Here is a 12383-nt window from a genome sequence, read left to right on the forward strand (position 1 = left end):
CAATAAGCGCCGAGTGTGACGTACATAGGACAAACACTCGGCAAAAAACAGGACTTACCAGCCAGACGCGTCATCATCTGCCGAGCCCAGTCGCTGACATACTTCTCCTGAGCTATGCATCGTTTATTCAGCACGACCATCTGACCCAAGAGAGCAGTCCTCTGTTTCCTCATATTTTCCACTTCCTCAGTCAACACCTTGTTCGCTTCACGAGCCTGCTCCAATGACTTCTCTCGTCCCTCCAGAGCATCCTTCATGCCAGCCATTGCGAGCATGGCCGCATCAAGCTCACCAGCGAACTGATTCCTCTCCGCCCTAAGAGTCTCATAGGCCGTCCCTATTTCACAGGTTTTCTGCCAACAAACACCAAGGGACAATCAGAAAGTTCAACAAATAAAAGTCTAAGTTCTTCAGACCCCTGCCAACGCAAGCAGTCGACAGCGGTCTCGGGGACTACACCCAGTGGGTTCACTAAGAGTGACCCCACTGGCATGCAACTCAAGCAGGCCCGCCCTATTGAGATGCATGTTTTCACCTACGCCTACGAGGCCAATACTACCCGACCTGAGTACAACTTACTCTTGGGGACTCTTACAGTAAGTGCACTCCGAGTGCCACAACTGCTCGCAGTCGGTTATATTATTTACAGACACGACCAAAGTAAAGACAATATGTATAAAGACAACTGTCGGTGCAAGCACTCGACAGAAGTCTCGGGGACTAGACCCACTGGGTTCACTCAGAGTGAACCCATTGCAAACAACAGATGCTATCAAAGAACACCCAGTGGGTTACAAGAGAAAAGTAAATACTTACTAGCCCACTTACTCGGATATCATCCCACAGCTCCAAGCTCCGTTGGTATAAGGACGCAACGGAGTCGTAGGCCCTCTTGGCTTCTCCAGCCATCAGCTCCGCCTGCACCATAGCTCCCTTGGCCGCTCCCACCTGCTCCTCCGGGAGATGCTGGATGTTGAACTTGACATTCGACGAGCCTGGCAGCGTCGGAAGTTCCCGAGGCATCCCAAGGTCCGCTCCAGTCGGCTCCTCATTCACCAGCACCGGTTCATTCTGTGGCAGCGCCTCAGTCGGCAGCACGTCGGCGGCGAGAGCAGCAGCAGGTGGAGCAGCCTCAAGAACAGGCTCCGCAGCTGGTTCGGCTCTCCCCAGGTCGCCCTCGTCCAGGCAAATCGCCCCTGACAGGCCGAATGACGCGAGGTCTCAGAAAAAGAAAGAAGCAGGACCTATGATAGAATTCGAGACGCGATAGTATAAAACACTCGGCGTCACTACTACGCACCTGGCTAGGACGAGACGACGTTGTCCGTGTCCATGGGATCATCTTCCTGGCGCGCCGGAGAGGTGGCAGAAGTAGCGACTCTGTCGAGTAAAATCCATTCGACCAGTAAACAGGAGTTCACTCGGATATCAGAAGGAATTGGAAGATGGATACACTTACATGGAGGTGACAGGGACAGCAACCCTCATTCGCGGCAGAGCCTTCCGAGGCTTAGGCCCACTCGGTTTGGCCGCCTTAGAAGACTGACCCGCAGGCTCAGCAGCGGCATCCCTGGCCCTCTTGGCACTTCGAACACTCGGGACTACCGGGACAGTGGGCGGAGCACTCGAAGACGTAGGAGGAGCCGAGGGAACGGCGGGCTCGTGTCGGCGCTTGGTCCGATGCTCTAATTGCGGAGGCGGCGAGTCCTGCTCTTCGTCTTCCTCCTCCTCCTCGCTAGTCTCCTCCTCCGATTCCCCGCTGTCGGAGACATACTCAGCGCTCTCCACGCTGCCCTCCTGGCTGCCTTCCTCCTCCTCCTCGGCCGGATTCCCGTTCGAGACGGGGGAGAACCAGTTGGTCCACTTCTGCATAAATTTTAGTCGGCAACATCAGACATCACGCAGAGATTCAAACAAACGACAGGAATTAAGACAGTTAAGTGCACTCGACAAGTGTTACTCACCTGATTCGGAGGAGGATGATCCGCACAGTAAGGCTTCACTCGTCGAGATCCTTTGGGATTCTCGCAGGGGCCTGTGATCTGGAGCACCCACGAGGTCACCTTCTCCTCAGTCACGCCCACCACGTTGGTCCGAGTGGAGTCTTCGGGCCCCGTGTAATGCCACATGGCATGGTCGCGAGCCTGCAGAGGCTGGATACGCCGACCGAGGAAGACCTCCAGCAAGTCTATGCCAGTGACCCCCCTCCTGACGACATCTACGAGTGCCTCAACCAAAGGCTGGATGTCGTTCTTCTCCGCCTTCGTGAGCGCGAGCTGCTTAGGCAGGGCGGGCCGATCTAAACTAAAAGGAGGCAGCCCAGTCGACGCATTCGGACAGGCAATATCCTGGCAGTAGAACCACATCGACTGCCAGTTCCTGACCGACTCACTTAACTGAAGAGCAGGATAACTACTCCGACTCTTTTTCTGGAAACCTAAGCCCCCGCAGAGCTGGAGGAGATGTGTCTTATCATCCGACTGGCTGAGTCGTTTGATGGTTTGGGATCTAGCGGAAAAGATGTGCTTGAACAAACCCCAATGGGGAGGGCAGCCGATGAAACACTCGCACAGAACTATAAAGGCAGAGATATGGGCAATGGCATTCGGAGGAAAGTGGTGAAGTTGTGCCCCGAAATGATTCATGATGCCCTTGAAGAAAGGATGCGGGGGCAAGGAGAAACCTTAGTGGACGTGGCTGAGCAGCAAGACGCGCTCCCCCTCCCGAGGTGCCAGCTCGACCTCGTTCTCCGTCGGCAGCCTCCAGGACTTGTGCACGATCATCCCGTGCTCCACCAGCTGCAGCAGATCCCCCTCCATCACCGTGGAGGGGAGGAAGTCGCCCTGAATCCACCCCGCCGGCAGCGGCCGCTGCCGCCGCTGAGCAGGCGCCGCCGTCTTCCCCTTCTTCTTCCTCGCCTCCATCTTGCCGGTCTGACCCTTGGTCATGGCGGCAACTGCGAGCCCTCGGGAGGAAGGAGAAGGAAGAAGTGTAGAAGTGCTGGAGGAGGCGAGAAGGACGGAGCAGGCAAGAGCGAGTGATTCGGCGGGCGTAACGAAGAAGCCTCGCCACCGAGATTTAAATAGGGTTCCAACTGGGTCACTCGCAGGTGGCCCCGAAACCTTATCCTCCCGACCCACCGCAGCGATATTAGTGGAGAGGTTGAAGGCGCGAGAATCGAGGAGTCAGGCGCTACTCGAGCGCGATGGCGTCATCCCCGCTGAGCGCGCGGGAACCGAAATTTGAGGATCCCGGAAAATCCGCCGCTGTCAGTTGACCGGTCGCGTCAGAAGATGCCGCAGAAGCACTAGGCTCCCGACAGTCTGTTTCGCGAGTACTTCCACTCGGATCGTCGATCAGAAAAGTCAAAATGGACCGAGGCAAACAACGCCCAAGCCAAGTCCGTTCCAGTCGGATCCAAACTTCAAACATCGCTTCGTCGTTCCAACCCCAATCCATTCGGGGACTAATGATGGGGTTATAGTCCTAGGGTAGGGTCATAGGCCTGCCCTGTAGGTCCTACCCAAGGACTACCCCTCGCAAAGGGCTAGGCCTTTAGTCAGCTCCGACTGAATTAAGGAGTCCCTGTCATCCAGTCGGTAACGTACCCTCGATCATCCAGTCGGAGACTAGCATTCAGAGGATATCAAGCTAACCGACTGGCCACCACTCGGTACATCGTAACCCCCCTGGAGGGAAACGGTCATACGTTTCCAGGTGCATTTATTAGCATTTAGGGCGTACGTTACCTGTAACGTACACATTCAATCGCCACTACTCCACCCCTGTACCGGAACCGTTGTGGAGGGCAGGCACTCTATATAAGCCACCCTCCCCCGCTGGTAAAGGGGTTAGCAACTCATTGTATTCCCTATTCCACTCGACAACAAGCTCCCTGAGCACTGAGACGTAGGGCTATTACCTCCACCGCAGAGGAGCCTGAACTCATACATCATCGCCGTAGCTAGGACTCTGCCCATCCTTTTCGTACCCTACACATCTACTGTCAGGCTTATACGCACGACAGCTTGAGTATTCAATCTTCTATCTATTATATACTTAAAACGATAGAAAACGAACGGTTAAGATTAATCTGTACAGATAGTTAAGGTATTGAACGGTTGAGATTTTTTAAATAAAAACTCATGACACGGAATTCTCAATAGAAAAACATGACACAGCCAGGTCCCATGTAAAATCAGATTATACTATTTTATTGGACACGTTCAATTGTACAACAACGAAACTCATATATAGAGGACTAACCCATCATGTATCTACACACAGTAACAAATAAGTCATGTCATGTGTTAAAAAAACCATGTCCTACTAGGACTCGTTTTCCCTCGAGAGAAAATACTAGGACACGTTCAAGTAGCCCCTATGATTGGAATTAATAGGCCGGCTGGGAGTATTATGTAATGGTTGAATTTGATTATCAATATATGGTATCATCTTGCGGATCCTCCCGTTGGATCACAAGCAGCCGTCGGCCCACGTCTATGGACGCAGATCAGGTTAATGGCCGGTGGACACAATCCCCCCATGTTGATTAAGTAGGATGGAAATACGATGCACATAAACATTCGAAGACTGGAGCTAGACGTTCCGGTCACAAACGCACATCAGCTTTCGGCCACCTCGAGTGGCAGATGACGTTCAGTGGTTGATGGGATCTAATCCCTGCATGCAATTTTACGAACAAGTGAAGACTTGATTTGTTTTAGGGTTAGAAGTGAAGATTTGATGCACGTACACATCCAAGAGGTTGTGGCTAGACGTTCCCAAGCCCACGGCTGCCGCCGGCGACCTCTAGCGGCAGATCACGTTAGTGGCTGATAGGATCCAATTCATCTATCTATCTATTATATGTTTAAAACTAGAAGACAAATAAGCCATTACATTGATCCACATAGATTGAATAATCTCGATAGTCAATATTAGAAAAAAAATGGTTAAGATTTATAGATGAAGCATTACATACAAATATGATCACGTGGAATAATTTAACATGTCACATGTCACATACCAATAGTTTTTTATAGAAAATGTACCAGTAGTTTTTTTTACATAACATACCAATAGTTTTTACAAAAACTTTTTTATTTTCAAACACATTTTCTTCTTTTCAGCGAGAGTGCATTAATTAGAAGATGGGTGCTAAGACAGTACAGCTGTACGGAGTATGCACATATGTCCATTGGATCACCATGCGCATGATATACTCATGCAACATGTTTAATACTCAATGTTATGTGAGACGGACAAGGATGAGAAGCAACGAAAGTGAACTGAACGGCTACATACTAGGATGTGAAATACAAACTTTCATAATACATAATTGTCACAAATTTTCCACCATGATGCATCACGTGGATGTACCTTACTTATGAAAGATGGATAATATTTAAAAATTATAAATGTGAAGATCATAGTGTTTATTTGTTTGGTTTGGCCAATTTTCTCATGCAATTAATTAGTTATAACATAATACAATTCTGAACACACAAACAAAGTGGACATATCTTTCTCGACATGTATTTATTACTTGGATGTAAGCAGCATAGAAGTCGGTGATTAAGATGATTAAAACTTATAAAGAATGCCTACTTTGCATCGATCCACTTGCCCCCCAAAAAAAATTAGATGGTCAAAGCCTATGTGCTATGTTCACAAGAAGCTTAAAGAAATGAAGTGGGCAAAACAATGTTGACGATTCAAAAGTTAACGTTGGAAGCAATAAAATCTATCAAATGTAAAAATCAGCTTTGTAGAACAATATCTACATAGTGCTAACAAACAAGCTTTAACCAAAATAGCCAAGGGATGAAAAACACGTCCTAAGATGGACCTTTGTAATAAACTAACAATAAGTTCAAAAATGTGTCTAACTATTTTATACTTAAAACACTTCTTGAGGTTGGAATGGGATGATAATAAAAGGATTAAATAGAAGCCACGAATGTTTTGAGGGTCATATTCCAACTGGCGTTGAGAAAAAAATAAGTAGTATGCGACTCTGCAGTATTGCATGACTATGGACAACAACACATTCATATAAGCATATTCAAATGAAAAATCATTAATTTATGTAGGAAAATATTACTACGAACACATTATCCACCTTGAAATTGAATCGACAAAGAAATCAAACATAATTAATTGCAAACTTTTAATATGAATCATTGCAGAGTCCAAAAGTAATGACATTTTGCAATATCTTCTATAGAAAAATTTAGCAGCTAGCCCTATAGAATACAACTCTATTTATAATATAAGAAAAATGAAAACAATATATACAAGCAAGACCCTAAAAAATCAACAATTAATGAGAGTGATGCGTAAAGACTGTTTTAGCAACTTTTTGTGCGTAAGCATCATAGGTTACAATGTATTAGATAGGTGTCATTAGCGGGCATTAGAGTATGTTCAATATGTGGGCAAATTCGAATCTATGTGATTGCACCAATTGGATATCATTACTTTTTTATTTTTTAGATGAAAACAGTATGGCTATGCTAAGTATTTTTTATATATTAAATTTTACATTTAAATAAGATACAAACATAGTCCAAGAGAAAACAAATATCAAAGGGATTCCAATTTAGGCACCAGCAACAATACTTAAAAAATACAATTTATTTTTATGGTTATATATAACACAACAATTCACTTTTAACGGAGGCATGTACTTGAACAATCTAGACACATGTCCAACAACTTGAGCGAAATCTAGCCGCGCAAATGCGCAGGTGACATCGCTAGTTCACGTTGATAGCGCTTATTGTTTGTGGTGCTTTCTCTTCTCAAAGTAATGTGGATCCGACACATTCTGAGTCAAAGGTTTTAGAAACTGGAAAGGGAAATGATTAGGATCAGTCGACGGATTGCTTCCGTGGCCGTTAGATCAAATTTTAATCAGATTGGTTAGAAGCAACACATTATCTATACTAGTTTTTACAACTAAGTGGTTGTTACAATCTCTCTCTCCGCAACAACAGGTGTGTTGCGGAATCTGGATCTGGATTCCACGAGAGGAGCCACCATTCGTGGTCCTTCCAAGCTCCTTGTCTCGAGCTGCTTCGACCGACGTCGTTGACACTCGTTATCGACCGCATGTCGACGAGGTCACCGGCGTTGGTGCCGCTGTTGCCTCCCAGCTTCACGGTTGTCCCAATGCGTCCAAACTCAAGGTGCATCCTGTCGTGTGGAGGATCGGGTCACCAGTGTCCGTGCCCATCGTGTGGAGCTGCAGCCACCGTTGCCTCGCCGTTCCGAGAGAGCATCGACCTTTCTTTCATCAACATGGTTGTTGCTCGATATCTGCTACATTGAGTTTTTGCAACACGGTTTGTGTTGCGGAAAATAATTGTACAATTCTTTACTTTCAAAAAATGTAAATTATAGTAATATCTTTGTTGCAAAAAAATACAACAAAACTTCCGCTGCAAAAAAGCTGCAACAAAATAATTGTTGCAAAAATAATCTGTAAATTGACCTATTTTATAAAAAAATCCACAATATAATCCATGTTACAGAAAATTTCTACAACATGACATGTGTTGCAGTAATAGAAGATGATCCGGCTGTATAATCCATCTGATCGAAAGGCTAGCGAGGCGGACGCGTAGCAGCGCCCAACTGGAAAAAGGTTAATGATGGAAAAGCGTTTGCTTTTCTAACACGGGCCGTGCAGGAAGGGCACGAGATACTTGCCGTCGTGGCATGCTCGAACCGATGTTTCGTCCGCGCGTGGCATTTCCTCCAGTAGCACTCTGAATCTCTGTTGACCAGCTACGAATCCGCGAACTGACCAACGCCAACCCAGTCAGCAGTCAGCACGCCGGCCCTCGTAAACGACGAAGGTTCGCCGCGGATAAGCACTGCCAGGAATGAAGGACGGAACCGTCACCTTTAGTCACCCACCCACCGACGGACGACAGCGACTTTGCAGCCATTGCCGCGTGGATTTCTTCCTCTAATCTAAGTAAACCAGTCCCCGTCTCAAGACGGCGGCGATCGACGCGGCTAAGCAAACCTACCGGACGCCGCCTACGCGCGTGCATCTCCCTATAAGTAGAAGCTCGATGGCGCCGTCTCCACTCCATCCCGTTCTCTCCAGTCCCTGGCTAGATCCTCCTCCTCCTCGTCCTCTCCTGTTCTCGATTGGCATCCGTTAATCGCGTGAGAACTCACAGTCACAGGAACAGAGCATCGTTCGCAGGGTGTTTGCTAGCTCTTCCCGCGACTCGACCATGAGCTACCAGCAGGGTACGTAGTACCAACTCAATTTTCTTCTGGGGCCGTCAGATTCCGCTACGGTTCGTAGCAATCGCCGGCGAGCATGTTTGGTTCTTGAACCCTGAGTTTATATCGTTCTGTTTTCTTCCGGTTGCGCAGGCTACCCGCCGCCGGGCACTACAGCGGCGTACCCTCCGCCGGGCCAGCAGCAGCAGGCCTACGTCGCGCCGCCGCCGTCCACCTACCCGCAGGACCAGCAGTACGCTCCCGCCGGCGCCGGCGCCGACACCACCAGCCGCGGCGGGCACGGCCACGGCGGCGATGGCTTCTTGAAAGGATGGTAATTCCTCTCCCTTGTTCCGAATTCTCACTCGGCCCAGACAATTGAGACATACGTCTTCGTCGTCTCCGTGGCCCTGTTGTGGTGAACTACTACTAATAATGTTTATCTGCTTGCATTGTTGCAGCTGCGCGGCGCTCTGCTGTTGCTGCCTCCTCGACGCCTGTTTCTGATCGAGTTCGTCCCATGTTGTTCCACCGGCATGATCGGCATGATCGAGTTCAAGTACTAGTCCCAGAGCATGTGCGTTGTTTTGCTTCCATTCGTATGATTCAGATAGTTAGACCTGTGAGATTTTTCTAGTGGCCTTGTTGAATGCATATACTCTTGGTGTTGTACCTTGTTGGAATGATGAATGAATTAGTATAGTGCATAATTTCACAATAATTGTAGTGAACTTGGTACAGTGAACCTGAAGTTGCAATGTTGTTGATCCATTTGAATCGTACACTGATTTCACAAATCTACGAAAATGGGTGCCGGGTTTCAGTGTCGCGGACAACCGAAACCTGAACCGTAAAAGTACTACGCAGAACTCCCTCCGTTCCTAAATATAAGTCTTTTAATAGATTTCACTAAGAGTCTATATAGGGAGCAAAATGAATAAATCTACACTCTAAAATATGTCTATATACATCCGTATGTAGTCTACTGGTTGAATCTCTAGAAAGACTTGTACTAGTTGAATCTCTAGAAAGACTTGTATTTAGGAACGGAGGGAGTATAAAATAGGCACGAGCTCTGGTTTCAAACCCTAGCAGCCAGGCAAATAAAGCATACACCTTGACAGCATTTGTTGTTTCGTAGTAAGGGCAAAGCAATCTTCTCCATCACACAGGCTGCCATATCAAATTTCCTGAATATGTACAGGAGGTAGCTAAACCCATTCATTTGCTCACAACACAAAAAATGCACCATGCTCGAGAAGTTTGATCTCCGCCACAATCAAATAAAAGACAACAATCGCAAAGATCGGTTTTATAACTAAAACGAAGAGCAAGTGATGCAGGTCAGCAGGCAAGATAAACAAAAAGGGGGCATAATTCATACACCGACCAGTAGACTTTGCACAATCAGTTTCTCACACCGCAGCAGGTTCACATCGCCAAAGATACAGGCATACTGAAAATTGTACAGGTCCAAGCAAGGCTGCCTACAAATCTCATTCAGTGAACGAAATCATGTACTTAGTACAACATACATCTTCCTGACTTCAGGCGCATTAGACCAGTTCTTTAAGGCAAACAACCCCAAAGCACGGAGCGCATTAGACAATTCCTTTAAGGCAAACAACCCCAAAGTACGGAGAAGGCCGAGCAGTGCATCCATTTCATCACCATCCACCAAGTAATCTGCGATATGACAATTCACATGTTAGATCATCAAAGACAAAGAAACACTTGTGCACACCCAAACCATCTGATACCAATGTAGTGCCCACTAGAGTTATCACAATATAACTACAATAGGAACCCTTGTTTGTTCCCAACTTCCCATGTGATTTTCTGCTAATTAACCACTAAATTATGTATGACTATGTTTCAAAAGCGTAGAAACCAAGAGAAAACCAACATATAGTGCCTACCCATTGCCTACATGTTTTCAAACATGATGCTCGGGATAATTGGAAACGTGTATACAGTAATATAATGAGGCACCATTTTGACTGGTCAGCTTTCCGTGTTTCTCAAGTCAAGAAGCCAAGTCGAACATAATAAAATTCAGTAAGATTTCTGTGTTCCTTTTACATAGTAAAACTTCCAAATGGTAAGCTTTGCTAGTTAAGTAGTGCGTGACCTGACATTTCACCTGTTCTTTTGACTTTAACCAAAGAATTCAGAGAAACCATAACAAAAATCTCTCACACCAAACTATGGAAAAACAAACTATAGGAAATTAAGACCGATTAAGGTTGTTTTCACTTGCATACTACACTGGTCTAATCAAATCATACACTTTCTGCTCTACAACTAACCCAAATGCGCAGATTGAAAATTTTATCTTGAACTAACTAAGATACTAAGTACTTCGGTATCAATTCAGAACATCCATGAAGCAGTATCACCAATGCAGCAGATAGAAGTGTAAGTGGCAAATACTTACCCCCCAAAACAGCACCAAACATCCTACTGGTCCATGCTGCAATCACCAGCATCAGGCTCATCCTCGTCTTCTTCCTTCTTCAGTTGCCCACAGGCATTGCACTCAAATACATGGGACAGCTCACCGTTTGGTAAGGGTGGCAGCGGCGCAAGCATGCCGTAGCAGTCATCCCGATCACACAGATACCTCACAAAGAAGAAGGCATGCGGGAAATCATCGTCGTCGTCATCACTCCCTTCTTCCTGCTCCATCCCCTCATCACCACCGTCTTCAGCATCCTCCTTCCCATGCTCCTCATCTTCCATGGTGTCATCCCCATCAGCGCCATCATTATCGTCATCCAACTTCCACTTGCTCTCAATCTGGCACCGATCACACTCACACCGGAACCCATAATCCTCCAGCAGCCTGCGTTGCCGGTCAGCGTACCTCCAATTGGCCGCGAAGTAGCTGATGCAAACCTCATTCCCCTCTGTTATGCCATGGAGAGCGCGCACGACCATGTCCGTGTTCCCTGGCCCCGGCCTGTCGGCATAATCGAAGTGGCAAGCATTGGGCAGGCAGTCGTGGTTGAGCAGTGAGGCGCGCGGGTACACCGCGCAGCACCGCGCCTTGCGGAGCTCCAGCGGCACGTCGGGGCGGTACGGCTCCAGGATGGAGAAGCTGTTGGTCCGGTCCTTGGAGAGGAGGGCCGCCGTGAGGTCCAGAGAGAAGCCAGCGGGCAGCATGTGCGGCGGCGCCACCGACGCCACCGCGGCGTGGAGGCTCGCGGCTTCCTGCTGCTGGCTCGGGGAGGGACCCTGCGGAGCCGAGGAGAGAGAGAGTATGGCGCTGAGAGAGGGCTCCTGGAGCGAGTAGGCCGAGAGGAGGAAGAGGAGGGGCTCCTGGTGCGCCTCGGGGGCGGCGGCGAGGCCGCTGGAGAGCGCGGCGCAGAGGAGGCGCGGGTGGGAGGCGGCGGCGCAGGCAGGGGAGCAGAAGGCGGCGGCGCGGCAGGATGGGCAGGGGGTGTGGGGCGGCGGCGGGAGCGAGCGGAAGCAGGCGGAGCAGTAGGAGGAGAGGGAGGCGAGCGAGGACGGGTAGAGGAGGATGGGCGATTCCGACAGGAGCACCTCGCCCTCGAGGATGTCGCGGGCGGCGAGGAGCGCGCGGCCGCGGCCCGGGAGCTCGGCTACTCTGAGCGTGTCGCCGGACATGCTTGGCGGTGCTATTCCGGCGGCGGCTGAGGAATAGGAAGAGCAACAAACCGCTGGCAGAACGGGCGGTGCTCTTTTCGGCTGCTCCGTGGGCCGGAGTGGAGTATTTGGCAGTCCATTTCGCGGTATTAGGGTTTCTGATCCCGCATTTCCTATACGACGCTCACTACGTCAAGTAGTCGCCAAACGCACACACCAAGAGAGCTTGCGACGGAGTGCGCCAGCCCATTTAGGCTTCCAAGGCTTGACAAAAAGCTTATCTCTTTCCAATTTCACATTGGTAAACGTTTGTGGCCCGTGCGCCGGCCGGACACACGTGACCCACGCATGCAGCTGATTAGGCATATAACTTTTTTTTCGTCTAAATTTATTATAACCAGCGTTCATATTTGCTACAAACGTTTTTTATTTGTAACATTTGTCCAGTAAAAAAGCTGCATATACGTTTGGTTGCAACTCTAGTTTCTCGGATCTTTTGTTATAATCGGTGTTTTTTACTTTTGCTA

The 12383-nt window shown here is 48.3% G+C and overlaps 2 protein-coding genes across 2 annotated transcripts; one reads left to right on the forward strand and one right to left on the reverse strand.

Moving 5' to 3' along the window:
- The first annotated feature begins 8000 nt into the window (after positions 1–8000).
- LOC123409921 (cysteine-rich and transmembrane domain-containing protein WIH2-like) lies at positions 8001–9018 on the forward strand. The gene is made up of 3 exons (XM_045102793.1): positions 8001–8271; positions 8401–8581; positions 8709–9018. The coding sequence occupies exons 1-3, from the start codon at positions 8256–8258 to the stop codon at positions 8752–8754; spliced, it is 243 nt and encodes an 80-aa protein (XP_044958728.1). The 5' UTR covers positions 8001–8255; the 3' UTR covers positions 8755–9018.
- A 586-nt stretch (positions 9019–9604) lies between these two features.
- On the reverse strand, positions 9605–11947 carry LOC123409920 (histone-lysine N-methyltransferase ASHR2). Its single transcript, XM_045102792.1, has 2 exons — positions 10685–11947; positions 9605–9933 (listed from the first exon to the last, which is right to left on the reverse strand). The coding sequence occupies exon 1, from the start codon at positions 11875–11877 to the stop codon at positions 10708–10710; it is 1170 nt and encodes a 389-aa protein (XP_044958727.1). The 5' UTR covers positions 11878–11947; the 3' UTR covers positions 9605–9933; positions 10685–10707.
- Between the last annotated feature and the right edge of the window lie 436 nt (positions 11948–12383).

This window comes from Hordeum vulgare, chromosome 7H (genome assembly GCF_904849725.1).
Source record: "Hordeum vulgare subsp. vulgare chromosome 7H, MorexV3_pseudomolecules_assembly, whole genome shotgun sequence".
In the NCBI taxonomy this organism is placed as follows: domain Eukaryota; kingdom Viridiplantae; phylum Streptophyta; class Magnoliopsida; order Poales; family Poaceae; genus Hordeum; species Hordeum vulgare.